The sequence below is a fragment of the Cryptomeria japonica genome, chromosome 5, assembly GCF_030272615.1.
Source record: "Cryptomeria japonica chromosome 5, Sugi_1.0, whole genome shotgun sequence".
Taxonomy (NCBI): Eukaryota; Viridiplantae; Streptophyta; class Pinopsida; order Cupressales; family Cupressaceae; genus Cryptomeria; species Cryptomeria japonica.
The window spans coordinates 503686230-503701890 of record NC_081409.1 but is presented as its reverse complement, the minus strand read 5'-3'; the positions used below and the strand labels follow the sequence as shown (position 1 = coordinate 503701890).

Here is a 15661-nt window from a genome sequence, read left to right as displayed (position 1 = left end):
TGGAAAATGAAATGGTGAGCGCTCTATATATTTGGGGTATGTTTTCATTATTTAAATCATTCACTCATTGTTTCAAATGCGATTTGGAGAAGCAAAGAAGAAGTGCGAAATCTGGTCTAGTTGGAGCGAATTTTGTTGGAGGCTAGAGGTGGTGGAATTGATGCTTGTGAAGACTAGAGGAAGTACATTTTGCTAAAGGGAGGACTTCGATATATCTTTCGCCTAGCAAATTCTCCTATTTTTGCATCATTTCTTAGAATTAATTCTCAAAGTGGAGGTATGGCGAGATCATCCTAGTCCCAATGTTGAAATTTTGAATTTTGAACTTCAAGTTTTGAAAATTGCGTAGTTAATTAGGAAATGATAACTCAAAGATTTATCATGAAGTTTCCTAATTAAAAGCTTAAATCTTCCTTTCTACTCTATATTTCTACGTTGTAAAATATATTGCTCATTATGAAATGTTGTGTAGGTGTCAAGATGGCGACCCCAAAGGCAGGAGCATCCACTAGTCGTCCAACTCTCATGAAGGAAGATCAGAGGAATGAAGAATTGGAGACCAAGATCGTGTCAAAGTGGAGCAACATTGGAGATACCAACTTGGGAAACTTCAGTGTGAAGAAGTTTCGAGAGGTCCCTTACATTGGAAAGCCATCACCTGTCGCAAAGAGAATAATTGAAAGTGGCATCATCAAGGCGGCCGATTTCCCTCCAGCGGTCCAGTGCCATGAGCTTATGATCGAGTGTGCCCGCCATTATGACCCACAATCAAGATCAATAGTGTCCAAGGAAGGGAACACTTTGGCTTACCTTTCAGAAGAGGCTATAAGTGAGGCTCTCCATCTTCCAGAGCATAAAGATATGATTTACAAAAGCTTAGAAGGAGCCAGGTCCATGTATGAAGATGATCCAGACACTTGCTTGAGCATCATCAATAAGAATTGGTTACTCAAAAGTCGTCCTCACCTGAGCAAGATTCCCAACACACCACATAGGATCGACTTCCAGGAGGAATACAGAGATTTGATAACTTTGCTCAATCGAGTTACAGGGGCTCCTCAAGCCTTCTATTTTGAGAAGTGGATGTTCTACTTAGTCCAAGTGATAGTTCAAGGAAAAGGAACAATTCATTGGGCTAGAATTATTAGCCATTGCTTGGACGTGCAGTTAAGGAGACTGAAGGCTACCAAGTCATTCCACATGAGCTCGTACATCATATATGCCTTGATCAGGAGTTTCGAATATGCAGGACTACCTCACAGAGGAGTGATCGGAAGAGGACCCGGGGAAGTCAGAGTTTGTGAATCTTATGTTCATTTCAATCATCCACCAGGAAGTGACTACAAGATAGTCAATGATACCTTCACGATGAACATCACCAGGATATTGCGAGGCGGGATTCACAATCGGTTATCTCAAGATGCACAAGAGCTTGTAAAGAGGTATGGTGCTTGGTTCATCCAATTCCAAAAGTTTACATATATTAGAGTTCATGGGTGTCCTTCACCTCCTTATATGTTGCCAAGATATCCGACAGACAGGATAGTGCTACTTGAGGTGACTAGGCAGTTGGCGGCTTATGCGAAGGCATTCAGACACAGGCATGGAAATGGAATTCCTGTGCCTATCATACTAGGGAATTCAGTTGAGGTATGTCCTAATGCTTTAGCCTTGGATGATGCAGAAAGAGAATTGGCCTTATATTCATTTTCATTCTTTGCCTTGAGGGAGAATTTTGATCCTTATGGGTATATAGAAGAGACAGTTGGTAGAAAGTACAGGCATGACTGTTAGGTAGAAGACTTTTGGATGAATCTCTCAAGTGATCTAGAAGTAAAAAGAAAGATGCATTCCAGATTGCCTTTAGATTTCATCAGGAAATGCAAAGTTTACAGAGTGGCCGATCAAGCTCAGGATAGTGGCAGACATCTCCAATCATCTTATGACCGAGAAGACAAAGCAGTGAGGATAGATTGGAACGAGCCTGAGGTTTTGGACTTAAAAGCTTTGATGGCTCCAGTTTTGTCATATACTCGCAAATGGGTAGATATACAACATCAAAAGTTGAGAGATCAGAACGTACTAATAACTTTTACTTTGGAGGAAAGGCCAGGAGAAGGAGGAGCAAGCGTAAGTGAAGGCAATCCTCATCCTAGAAGCGCAAGTGAAGGCAATCCTCATCCTAGAGGCGCGAAGAGGAAAGAAAGACCTGAGAAAAGGGAACCCTCCAAGAAGAAGCAAGAGGCCAATCGAGATCGCTCATCCGGTACATCTTCTCGACATGAAAAAAGGACGAGTCAGGTTGTAGGACAAGAGAAGAGGGTACCTGAAGTCGAGGAATCTATGGAATCAATGGTACAGAATGATAAACACGAAGAAGGGCAGGCATCTCAACGTTCATCAAGTCAATCTCCCCAAGTCAATGAGCTACATGAAGACAAGAATGATGATGAAGTGACATCTCCTCTCCGAGAAGAAGAACCATTGCCTAAAGAGATACAAGTTAGAGAGACAAGATCCGCCATTCTAGATTGGTTGAAGGAGAGACTAACAAGGGTGATTGTGATCGAGGATGAAGATAATGTGATTGACTTAGAGAGCCTTGTAGGAAATTCTCAGGGAGTAACAGAGAGGAGGAAGGCCACCAAGATGTCCAAGATGATCAGAGATGAGACAGGATCCAGGAAATTGCAGATAGCTACACCAGCAGTGGACAAGTATGAAGGCGAAATCCTTGTAGAGGAGTATGATGTAGAAACATTTGAACTTGGTCCACTCACCGTTGAGCAGACACTGGATGAGGCAACCGATTCATTTGAGGCACTTAAAGACAAGCTTAAGGAAGAAATGGAAAAGAATAGAAAGCTTGAGCGAGAGGTCGGTGCTTGGAGAGGCTACTTTAGCCATCTCAATCAGCCCTTGGGACGTCAGGATCCAGCAATGTCTCCCGTGCAAGCACTTCCCCTTGAATCAGTTGGCGAGGCAGAAAGGGTCAAGAGCTTGGTTCAGCTTATGAGCTCTTGGATTGACAAGTCCCATACAGTAGCCGTTGAATTCGCAACAAGAATGATGCAGAACATCCATCGAGCTATTCAGGTCCTTGAGATCATCCACAACCTAATGATAACAGTAGCCGCCTTTGCCCACACTAGAGATGTTATCATTCCTGTTCTACAAGTAATCAGGCAAACACCAAGGAAGATCCTAGCACAAGAAAAGATAATGGATGGAGGAGCTCATAATCTACTCCAATGGTCAACTCTACTCCAGATGAAGGAAGTTCTTTTCGAAGACATCAGCACCAAATGTAATCAAGTTGAAGAGGTCATCCATCCAATTCAGGACAAGATGTTTGGGGTGTTATGTTCTATTCTTGGCAGGAGGATTGAAGATGAGACAGATGTGGATCTTCAAGAGTTGGAAGAAAAGGTCAAGGTCATCTTTTGCAAAGATGAGAATGTTATCACAGATGAGCAAAGGGATCAAATGTTCGCCACTATGCTCCTGATTGAGAAAATCAAAGAACTCGAACCTGGATGGGATGCGGCTCTTCTCAAGGCCTTCGATCAAGTTATCCACTTGGAGGAACGAATGAGGAATCTTCCCGAGATTCCTATTGCTGAGATTGAAGGAATTGTGTCCAGATTCATTGCATATGCTAAGAAAGAGCATTGGAAAGGGAACAAGGTTCTAGAAGAGAGGTTGTTGTAGATGATGTGGCACCTTAATTATCATTGGTCTATGTTTCCTAGATTTTTGTGCCAATTAAATATTTGGCTATGCATTTAATATTGTTCAATAAAAGGGGAACTTTTTGTAATAAACCCTAATTAGGGTTTAGGTGTCAGGATCTCAGCCGTTGATCTTCTTTTGATCTGGGCCGTTCATTGTAATTGAGGATGCTATATATACCCTCACTCATTTTTATTTTGTCATTAGAGATGAAAAGGAGAAATAGATATTAGAGTCAGATAGTTAGAAGTTATTTTGTAGCAAGATTGAGCATTGAAGAGAGAATTTCAAGCAATTGTTGTCTATTTTGGCTTTGAGATCAATAAAATATTGAAGTTATGGTGTTTTATTGCAATTCTTGTGGCTACTTTCATGGTTGCTTACTTTCTTGAATCATTCTTGGTCGAAGTAGTATTTAAATTTGAAGGACTAAGTGTTGAGCTTGATCTTTGGTGAGATTCACGTTCCAAACCACTAGCTTCTTGCTGATTGTAAGGACGCCTTGTGTGGTCTTGGAGATATTTGGATTGCTTAAACCTTCAATCATTATTGAACTATTGATATGTACCTTCATGGAAGTGTCTATGATTCTTGATGAATTGAAAAAAATCATTAGTCACCTTAGAAGATCGCATCAATTTTAGTGGAGTTGTTATTCCTTGGCAATACTGAAATTGGTAGAGTCTTACCAAGTCTAGCCTACATTGATTCATTCTTAGGATTAGATTAGAATTTATCTCTTGCAAACTCTACCTTTTGATCTTTTGAGAACTTGTTAGTTTTAGGAAATTCTGTTCCCACAATTCGGAAACGTAAGGCCCCTTGATGAAACAGCATTCACAACGACCATTGGTGCTTATCCACACGTAGAGACCCTACATCAAAGAACCTTGGAGTCATCCTGATTGATCCTTTTTCGCGACATCTTCAGCAATCAGAGGCTTTATTCAAGAGAGGATAAGGTACGCTTAGGTATTTTATTCTGTGTTTGATAGTGTACAAAATACACGTCAACAGAAGGGAATGAAGAAAAAACCAAGAAATTTCAAGCTTTAGAGGATGCAGAAAAATTGATAGCTGATTTGAAGTTTTAGATTGAAGAAGGAAATAAAATAGAAGAAGAAATTAGAATTCATCTCAAGCTTAAAGAAGAAAACATTGAGAGACTTGAAGCTGACGTTGTTTCATTTAGGAAGTTGGATAAATCTTTGACACAGCTAAATCATGAAAAGATTGATAAAAAAAGTTACATGTTTTTGGACAAGATTATAAACTCGCAAAAACAGTCTATTGATAAAGGTGTTGTTGGCCTTGAAGAGGGTCAAAGTTCCAAGCCTACAAATGAAGAACAACATAAGAACTATGATAACAACATAAATGATTCACCTTCAAAAGTCAGAAATAATGCTTTCAAAAGGCCCCCCTATCTCAAGACAAGCACATATGACCAGGTTTAACAATTCTCTCTTTTATGGTTATTGTTATACTTGCAATTATTTTGGACACAAGGTAATCAATTGTAGAGTGTTTGTAAGAAATGATTTCAGACTTATGAATAAGAACTCTTTTGCATCTTTGAGTAATTACAATGTTATATGTTATAAATGTAATAATTTTGGTCACATTGCAAAAGCTTGTGAAAATGGTATGGCAGATTTCTCTAATCCGAACTAGAAGGTTGAGAAAAAGCACAAAGTAAAGGAGGTTACCAAGCTTTGGAGAAAGAAGGAGAAAGAAGTTTTAGAAGAATCATTGATCGTGCAAACAACCCTTCTTGCACATAATGAAAAGGACATATGGTATGTTGACAGTGGTTGCTCTAGGCATATGATTGGAGATAAAAGTAAGTTTTTGACTCAAGAAGACAAATGGAGGCAAGGTGAGATTTGGTGGTAACCCATCAATAAAAGTCGTAGGTAAAGGCACACTTGTTTTGAATGATGGTGAGACAAAGTTGAAAATGTTTTATATGTAGAAGGTCTGAAACACAATTTGTTAAGTGTAAGTCAATTATGTGATCAAGGACAGAGCTTGGTTTTTAATTCAAATTGTTGTGAAACCAGTAAAGATGGTAAACATATTGCTGATGCAAGTAAGGCAGCTAACAATCTATACATTCTTGATGATATCAAGAGTGAAAATGTTGTTTGAATCAGCTGGATGAAACTTGGCTATGGCACAAGAGGTTGGGATACAAACTTTGATAGTCTTATTCAGATCAGTAGAAAGGAAGTTGTCAGAGATATGCCACAACTTAATAAACCTTCAGACATAGTGTGTAAAGTGTGTTAACTTGGCAAAAAAACGAGGAAGAGCTTCAAGTGAAAGGAGTATTCAACCACAAAACCTCTTGAACTGATACACACTGATTTGTGTGGACCTACAAGAACCACAAGCTTGCAAGGTGAGAAGTATTTTATGCTCTTAATTGATGATTATTCATGTATGACTTGGGTTAAATTTTTTAAGGAGAAATTAGAGGCACTTGAGAAGTTTAAGGCTTTTAAAGCCTTAGTTGAAAATGAGAAAAGTCTGAAGATCAAATGTTTACGTTCAGACAATGGAGGAGAGTTCACATCCAATGAGTTTATAAACTTTTGTGAAAAACATGGTATAAAGAGATAGTTTTCAGCTGCTAGGACACCTTAACAGAATGGTGTTGTTGAGAGGAAGAATAGATTAGTCCAAGAAATGGCTCATAGTATGATGAATGAGTCTAAGGGGAATGATTCATTTTGGAGAGAGGCAGTCCATACTGTTGTTTATATTCAAAATAGAGGGTTGATTAGAGCAAAGCATAACAAAACACCATACGAACTGTGGAAAGGTAAGGCAACTTCAGTTAAGTATTTTAGAGTTTTTGGTGGTCCTTGTTACATTAAGAGGGATGAAGACAATCTTGTAAAATTTGATCTTAGGGCTGATGAAGGTATCTTCTTCGGATATTCTTCCAAAAGTAAAGCTTATAGATGTTTTAATAAAATATTACACAAGATTGTTGAAAGTGCTAATGTAAAAGTTTATGAGAACACTAGCACGTGATAAGTTGCAAAATTGTGATGATAGCTCTCAAGGAGAGGAAGTAGAAATTGTTGTTCAACAATCTCAAATGTACAAGCTGAGACAGAAAATGAAAATTCTGAAAAAACATAAAAAATGTTCAACATGAGGCAGTAGATGCACATTTTGATAATGCACCTTCAAATATTCAGTTTGGGACAGCAGGTGTATCTACTGAAAATACACCTACAATTGATCAAAGTAAGACCACATACAAAACATCTTTGAAGACTTAATCTAAATTTGTTCAAAAGAATCATCCTATCAATTAGATTTTGCAAGAGGACAGACCTAGAGCTACAAGAAGAAATGTGAATTACTTTGAAGAAGAAGACATCTCTTTGCTGTCTATGATTTAGCCTAAGAGTTTTGAAGAGGCGGCAAAAGACAAACACTGGGTGGCTGTCATGAAAGAGTTGCTTGATTAGATTCAAAAGAGTGAAACTTGGGAACTTGTCCCAAGGCCCAAAGACAAGAATGTAATAGGTATAGAGTGGGTCTACAGAAGCAAGCTGAATGAAGATGGCCAAGTGGTGAGAAACAAGGCAAGACTTGTGTGCAAAGGTTATATGCATAGGTAGAAGGTATTGACTTTGATGAAACGTTTGCTCCTATTGCACTTTTAGAAGCAATTAGAATGTTCTTAGCTTTTGTTTCTTTCAAAGGTTTTAAGATTTTTCAAATGGATATTAAATCTGCTTTTCTCACTAGTAATTTGAATAAGTGTACATAGAGCAGCCTGATGGGTTTATTCTATTAGAAAATCAAAACTATGTTTGTAAGCTGAAAAAGACTCTCTATGGCCTTAAACAAGCCCCACGTGCTTGGTATGACCTTAATGTCCCCTAATGGGACACTCTTATATTCTATCCTAGAATCACACTTTTAGTACATAGAGAGAATGATAGAAGTGTCAACTAAGCTTGGTTTGAACCTTGCACGATAGATTAGTCAACATTTCCATTATGGCTTGATAGACTATATACTCAACATTCTTATATATTGCATAGTTATATGAAGGATTCAACAACCCTTTCTCTCCCTACACCAGTTCCCATTATGGAGCTCAAGGAGAATCACCCAAGTTTGCCTCGAGTCTATCCCTCTCCAACAAGCCCAAGAGCACCAAGGACCTCATCTACTTGGCCTCTTGGCCCACACTCGGGGTTGGCATACTTGTTGGAGCCTAGTGCTCTTGCTTCCTTGTATTCTCCCTCCATAATTGGATGGTGAGATTTAAAGGTATTATAGACTCCCTCGTATAATTTTCTGAATTGTCATATGAACAGTTAGTGATAGAAAGGCATTATTAAACTGTCATACATATTGTAGTCTATATTAATATTACTATTAAATTCTGCATAAACATTATCAAGCTTCATATATTAAGCATACATATTTAGCTCATCCCCATGCATACCACCAAGAACAAAGATGTTACTGCTTGTAACTTAATAACATTTCTGATTTGATCTGATCTGATCCATGGTGATGCCACTGGATGCTTTTGATTCCTTAACTTTATATCTCTCAATTTGAGGGAGAGGTCACACCTCTTCATGTATGCCCTTTGGCAAGAGACATGCCCTTTCCACCATTAACACCCTTTGAAAGAGTGCAACTCTTCATTATATCTACCCTTTGAAAGGGACACAACCTTTCACGATCAGATCTGCACTTCTTATTTAAATCAGATCTGCACTTTTGACTCCATAATTATCCCCCCTTCAAATGAGTTCTCTTCTCCTTTTTATAACTCATATTTGGTGAAGTCACAACTTATCATTTCATGCCTTTTGGTCATTCATTAACTTAGTTAAATTTTAATCATATTTAATTATATTATTTTATATTTTAATTTAATTTTTATTTTAATTCTTTTGTATTTTAATTTATTATTCATTATTAAATCAGACTTCATAGTTACCTACAACAACAAGGATTCAGAAGAGGAATAGCAAACATCAATCTATATGTTAAAGAAGAAGGTAATCACATGCTGATTGTTGTAGTTTATGTTGATGATTTGATTTTTGGTAGTGAGTGTGAAGAGATGTGCCAAGTGTTTGCCACCAATATGAGGAAGGAGTTTGAAATGTCCATGTTGGGTGAGTTGTCATTCTTTCTTGACTTACAAATTCATCAATCAAAGAAAGATGTTTTATTTCCCAAGCAAAGAATATTAGAGAAATGCTAAAAAGGTTTAAGATGGAGGATTGTAATCTAGTAAGCACTCCTATGGTGACAAAATGTAAATTTAGTAAAAATGATGAGTCTCTGGATGCAAATCAAACTTTGTATAGGTCTATGATAGGAAGTTTATTGTATGTTACTACTACTAGACCTGACACTATGCAAGTTGTTGGTTAGGTTGCTAGGCTTTAGGCTACTCCTAAGGATATTCATGTTCATGCAGTTAAAAGGATCTTAAGTATCTTAAGGGTACTATGGATTATGGTTTATGGTAACCTAAAGGTAATGATTTTACACTCACAACTTATACAGATGCAGATTGGGGTGGTTCGGTTGATGATAGAAAGAGCACAAGTGGAGGTGCATTCTTTTTAGGTGGCTGTCTTGTTTCAGGGTTGAGTAAAAAGAAGGCTTCTACTTCATTATCTACAACTAAAGCGGAGTATATTGCAACAGTGTCTTGTTGTACACAAATTTTGGATGAAGCAAACACTAAAGGATATTAAGGTAGAATATGATCATCCTATATCTATCTTTTGTGACAACACGAATGCTTTTAACATTTCTAAAAATCTAGTTATGCACTCTAGGACTAAGCATGTTCCTATTAAGTATCATTTTCTGAGAGAACAAGTCAGTAATCAGCAGGTTAAGCCGGAATATGTTTCTACTAAAGAGAAGATTGCAGATTTGTTCGTTAAGCCTTTGCCAAGGGATACTTTTGAATGCTTGAGGAAGAAGTTGGGAGTGATTTCACTCCATTTTTGAAGTGCTGTTCTAACTCAGGGGGAGTTTTCATTGACATATTCTATGCCCCATTTTAGTTATGCAGGTTGGTTTCAGTCATTGATGTCAAAGGGGAAAGGGGAAGTAGTAAGTTAGGGGGAACAATATTATCTCAGAGCTTCTTTGGTTCAGATTTGTTGCAAATGAATTTGCTATCAATGACAAAGGGGGAGATTGTTGAAATTTTGTCATTGATGTCAAAGATTGATGATCAAGTTTGGAATGAGATGTTTTTCAAGCTGCTGATTTTTCATTAGATTTTCATCAATTGTTTTTTGAGCTACTTGGTTGCATGCTTAAGCTGGTTGGTTGTCTGGTTGAGCTGTTTGAGCTACTTGGTTGCATGCTTGAGCTGCTTGGTTGTATGGTTGAGCTACTTGGGTGTTTGCTTGAGTTGGTTGATTGTCTGCTTAAGTTGCTTGCTTGTCTATTTCTTTGCCATGTCACCATTTGATGAGGCAAGTCAATTAATTTGGACAGTGATTAACTTTTGTTTATGTGGCCCAATTTAGTATACCTTCATTTCTTATTTTCTCATTGTTTTCCTTGAAGGTGTCATGGTTTTTTATTTATTTGAGTAATAAGGTTTAATATTTGTCGTGACTTTCATCTATTCCCAAGGTTTGCCATAGAAACAAGTGAAATATTACTATTATTTTTGGCATGTAGAAATGAAACATTTAATGGCAGAATCCTAAGTTGGTGTTGTTCGATTTATATTTGCAACGGAAGATTATTGGTGAATTTTTTTGAAAGGAAATATTAATTGATGTGAAGATGCATTTGAGTCGACTCTATTATCCATTTGGCATGAATCATGAAAAACACTGGAAGCAGTGTTTAATGTTTGGAGATTGTGGTTCTTTGGTGCGATGGCTTCAGCTTGTGTAATGGTTTGCTTTAATGAACCATTTTTATTCCCTATTGAGCCGTCCTTCTCTTCCTTTGTCAGCAGTTATGTTGGGTTTGTGTTTTTTGTGGAGAGTATGGGGATATATTTTACGTGGTGGTTGATTTAAGGGTCGGGTATCTCATAATTTTGATAGTGTAACGGTTTCATTTGCCTTGACTGTTCGTGGTGATATATGCGATTATCTCTGTGCTGAAATGTCAGACAATTGGGTTATTGCTGGAACAAGAAGTGTGAGGATCATGCTCTTCAAAAACTATCAGGCATCGTTTATTATCATTTTTTATTTTTCTCTCATCATCGTTTTTATTACCACGTTCTGTTGAGTGTATGGTGGCATGGAAATAGGATGCATAAAAACGTTATATTTGAATTGTCAATAATATGAAGACAATAAGAGTTTTCTGCTGAAAAGTATGTGATGTATAGCTACTAGCTAAGAAGAAGAATTGTGAGAAACTTCCAACGCTAAGGGGAAATGAAATATATTAGAGGTCGGTACTGTTATCTATAATAACTGGCTTCTAAGAACGTGCAGCTGTCGAGGGGTTCACATCTGCAGTTGCTGGATTTCCAGAAATAAGAATCTTTGTGTTTTTCTGATTTTATTGTGTTGAAAAAGACTGGAGTAAGTGCTTCAGCATTTTGAAGTTGGTGCTTCAAGGGGAGTAGGTGCTCCCTGTGAGTTGGTGCTGACTTCTGTAATCAGAATTGGTGCCCATTTGTTAATGAAAGCTTTTGTGTGTCGTGGTTTTTTACCCGAAAGGGTTTCCATGAGAAAATTGGTGTTTGTGTCTTGATGTTTTTTGGTGTTGGAAATAAGCCACATCCAAACCGACGATGGACTGGTCCAAGAGGGGCCAGTAGCTCAGTGGTAGAGCACTCCAACAGCATATGGAAGGTCCTAGGTTTGAGTCCTAGCTGGTCCATGTCTCAACATGGTATCAGCAATATATATACCATGGTATCAGAGTTAGGTCCAGGCTAGGAGCCCCAAGCACACGAGAGGTGTGGCTTAAGGGGGGTGTTGGTGTTAGAAATAAGCCACACCCGGACCAACGATGGACTGGTCCAAGAGGGGCCAGTAGCTCAGTGGTAGAGCACTCTAGCAGCGTATGGAAGTTCCTAGGTTCGAGTCCTAGCTGGTCCATGTCTCAACAATGTTTGCTCTCTATACTTTATGAGGTTTCATGTTTTTTAAAAGTTTTAAAATATTGATTCACCCTCCCTCTTAGTATTTTCTATGTGCATTTCAATTAGTTGTAATATTGGTGAAGGTGAAAACAATCAAAATATATAATGGAATTTTTCTCAGAAGAATACATATGGAGCAATCAGAATCCAGATATTATTTGTCAAGAAAAATATCGAGAGATCAAGTTTCAGGCCAATGCATTTTTTTTTTGAGAATTAGGCAAAGTTGAGTAAAATAAGGAAAAATTACAATTATTTTGGATCAAATGTTTCTAGTTTTACAAAGGTGTAGGCCACCCTTCGCCATCAGAAACAATTTTCTGCCTGAGCCAACTCCCTTCCTTCCAAACCTACATCAGATCACTCGAGTCAACACCCACTTGCTAGAGGCAATACTCAAGTACCTAGTTCAATCTCTAGCTCTCAGCAAGATGCTAAAACTCATAACTCTCTCATAAAAATCTAAATGAGCTTATTCAAAAAACAAACTAACATATTTTAAATGACACATGATACCTGGACTTCACAATTGCAGGTTTTCAGCTCCTGGATGCATCTGTGTGCAGTTCGCCTCTTTACGGAAAGCATTTTGAGATATGGCTTGCCACCTTCATTCTTGGTATGACAAGTTAATGTAGCTTGCTTTCCTTTATCTTTGAAGATCTAAGCTTTTATCCCATTATATATTTTGTTCTTTGATACCAAACCTTGTTTGCTCATCAGGCAGCTGTCTTAGTTCCGCCAATTAAAAGTGAAAAGAAAGTCCGCTCCATTCTTGAACGATTGACTGGTAATCGAAATAGGTATGCAAATAATCAGATTATTTATATTTTAATCATCAATAAAAGAGGTGTTGATGAAGACATGGTCTTACAATTCTTATGAGTGCTTCTGGGCTTACTATATGAAAGACTGAAATTATTTTCTACAATCATGTAGTAACTTCTGGAAATCTGAAGAAGATGTGGGGATTACGGGTCTCGCTGGAGGTGAAGTTGACACTTATCCATATGTGTCATTCACAATCAACTTGGCAACATAAGTCATTTTGTTTTGAAATTTTTTCCATAGAGAGATTGTTTATCCTGACTATAGCAAGATGTTCATAATGTATTTCCCTTATTTATCTAGTTTTTGTAGTAATAAAAAGAATGCCATTATCACGGATGTTCCTCAAAGTGTAATTCTTTAACATTCTTGTCATTTCATCAAGACAATGCCAATTGTTGTGTACTTTGCTATTTATCATCTCTTTATATTTTCCATGGCATGAATACACTTTTGCTTTTCCTATCAGTGTTGACCACCACAACATATAAAATCTAATAGAATGCCTCGTGTCTCTTTTTCTCAATGTTTGTATATGAATATCTTGTAATTATCAATGATAATTTTGTGCTCTGTTACTGGTTTTCATTTATATTTTTTTAGAGCAGTGTTATGGTTTGGTCCCATGCACAAGTTGCTGCTGAAACCCTAAGGTAAAAAAGTGATTTGGTACAACTATGAGTTTCACATCCTGTATCTATTTACAATGTGCACATGCTCAAGACACTCCTTCGGTGCTGGAAGATCTGTTTTGACATACTCGTGTGATTCCTTAATATACAAATTGTTGCAAAATTATCGAATTTACTTATATTTGCCGTTGTGACTTGAGAACTATGCTTAAATTAACTTAGCATAAAAGATGAAGTGCTTGCTTTGCTGATGGAGATGAAATCAACATGAAAGAACTGAACAATCTGCATGGAAAAGATAAAAATGACACAAGATGTACCTTGGAGAAGCTTAGATATAGAAACTTTGGCGTCAAAAGTTTATGCTTCCTCAGTTTTCATGGTTATAAGGAATACAATGTTGCGGATCTCTCTTAGAGCATTAGAAGCCTAACAATTCCTTATGCATGGAAGATATCATGCTTCCTGTACTGTTTGTTCATTCTGCCCAAAGGTTTGGTACTTCGAAGCTATAGAAAAGATACATGTCAGCTTCCTTTTCACCAAAAAGATGCATTGATTGGGCCTTCAATCTTCCATGCTTTCCTGTTTTCCCAATACACTACACTTGGGACTATTTCTCTTGGAATAGGTAAATCTGACCGTTTCTAGTTGGTGGTCATATGGATGTGCCATGATGATTCAGCATCGGTTTCATTTGGAGTTCACCTGTCCAAGTTCTTAAGAAAATACACCAGATTGTGTTTTGCCATAGATAAATTATAGAATGTGTCTTAGAACACGTGCACCCTTATTTTAAACCCCTCAAACTGTGTGATATAGTCACATCAGCCATGTCTTTGTTTGGTTGTCTGAAAACGCCTAAAAGATATTATAGGTTAAAATATGTGCATGGAGGCATGTATTATGGATTGTCTTGTGTTGCCATATGATTGATTATTTCTTTGCTGTGACTTCTAAAGATGGTTACTTTTTGTACAAATGTTCTTGAAAAATGGGCCCTTGCTATGCAGCACCGTAGCAGCTTTTGGGTCTGCTCCCTTTAGAGTTGTTGGTTTAGAGTTAAAATTTTTTGGGTTTTGTTGAAACCAAGATTATGTTACCCTTTGATTTGCTTTGTAAATTTTTCCATGGTTAGTGCATTTCTTATACTGTTGCATGCCTGTATAAGGCGTCGTAATGTAATGATTAGTAAATCCGACTTTGCAGCCCAAGATTTTGACTTGGATCACGGACTTGGAAAATAACAAAAAAATAGATACAAAAGAATAAAATTAATGCATGAGAAGCACAAACAAAGAATGCATGAGAAGCATAAGTCGATGGCCCCCCAATATTCAATAATATTATATAAAATTATAAAAAATAATGGTACAACATTTCATAATTAGTCAAATACAATTTACTTCTTACCTCAACTAATACTAGTATCACCTATCCTCTAACTAAAAGGTAAATTTGAAGCATCACAAGTGAGTGAATGATTTATGTAATGCTGCATATCTTTCAAATTCAACTAAATCTTCATCAACGAACGATACATTTGCGTCACCGATAATTGAATTTGAAAATGAATCGATGTCATCTAAGTCAATGCCATCATGGGGACCTTGTACCTTTTTAGTTTGAAGGAAAACGTGGTATTTCCAATTGTGTTCACATTCTAATGTACCATAGGGTTCGGACATAACACAAATAATTAGTCTTTGAAGATTGGTGTAGTTTCATTGCAAACCTCTCATTTAAAAAATATAATATACAAGTTAAAAATCATAAAATTTATAACTTATTTTAAGATAAAAAGTTAAATTTGTAGTTATCGATTAAGTATATGATTAAAGGACTAATTATTTTTACTTTGGCTACTGATTTTTTAACCTTTGAATGGCTAAAGTTGAATCCCTATGTACTCGTATAAACCTCCAACTTGTTCAAATTTTGTTTGGTGTCAACTTATCTATGCATGTAATAAGACCATAATTTTCTCATGAGTCCTAGATGTATTATAAAAAGAATTTTTTTGAGCTTAGGTAGTATACAATTGCATGCATTTGTTGGTAGAGTTGATTTGTCCATGGTTAATGATGTGTCGAATGATTTTATAAATATATTTTGTTATCATAACCTTAATAAGAGACAACCAATTGACATACTATCTGAGAAGTTATTAATAATACAATTCTATGTGGTTAATTTTGTGACAAATGTTGTCACCCTTGATCACATAAGATTATCACCTTTGTTCTTTCACTAAACTAAGGGCTCAAGTATGATTACAAATAAATTTGTCAATTTGTCTAGTGTAAAGAAAAATCTGATCCATTCG

General features: G+C 36.9%; 1 protein-coding gene across 1 annotated transcript in view; it reads left to right on the top strand.

Annotated features, from left to right (window-relative positions):
- LOC131064887 (V-type proton ATPase subunit C) overlaps positions 1-13120 on the top strand; it is a 72686-nt gene extending 59566 nt beyond the window's left edge. The window contains exons 9-11 of the mRNA XM_057999215.1: positions 12411-12494; positions 12599-12678; positions 12815-13120. Coding sequence (XP_057855198.1) covers positions 12411-12494; positions 12599-12678; positions 12815-12917 — 267 coding nt within the window. The 3' untranslated portion in view covers positions 12918-13120. The remainder of the gene's footprint in view (positions 1-12410; positions 12495-12598; positions 12679-12814) is intronic.
- Positions 13121-15661: the final 2541 nt, after the last annotated feature.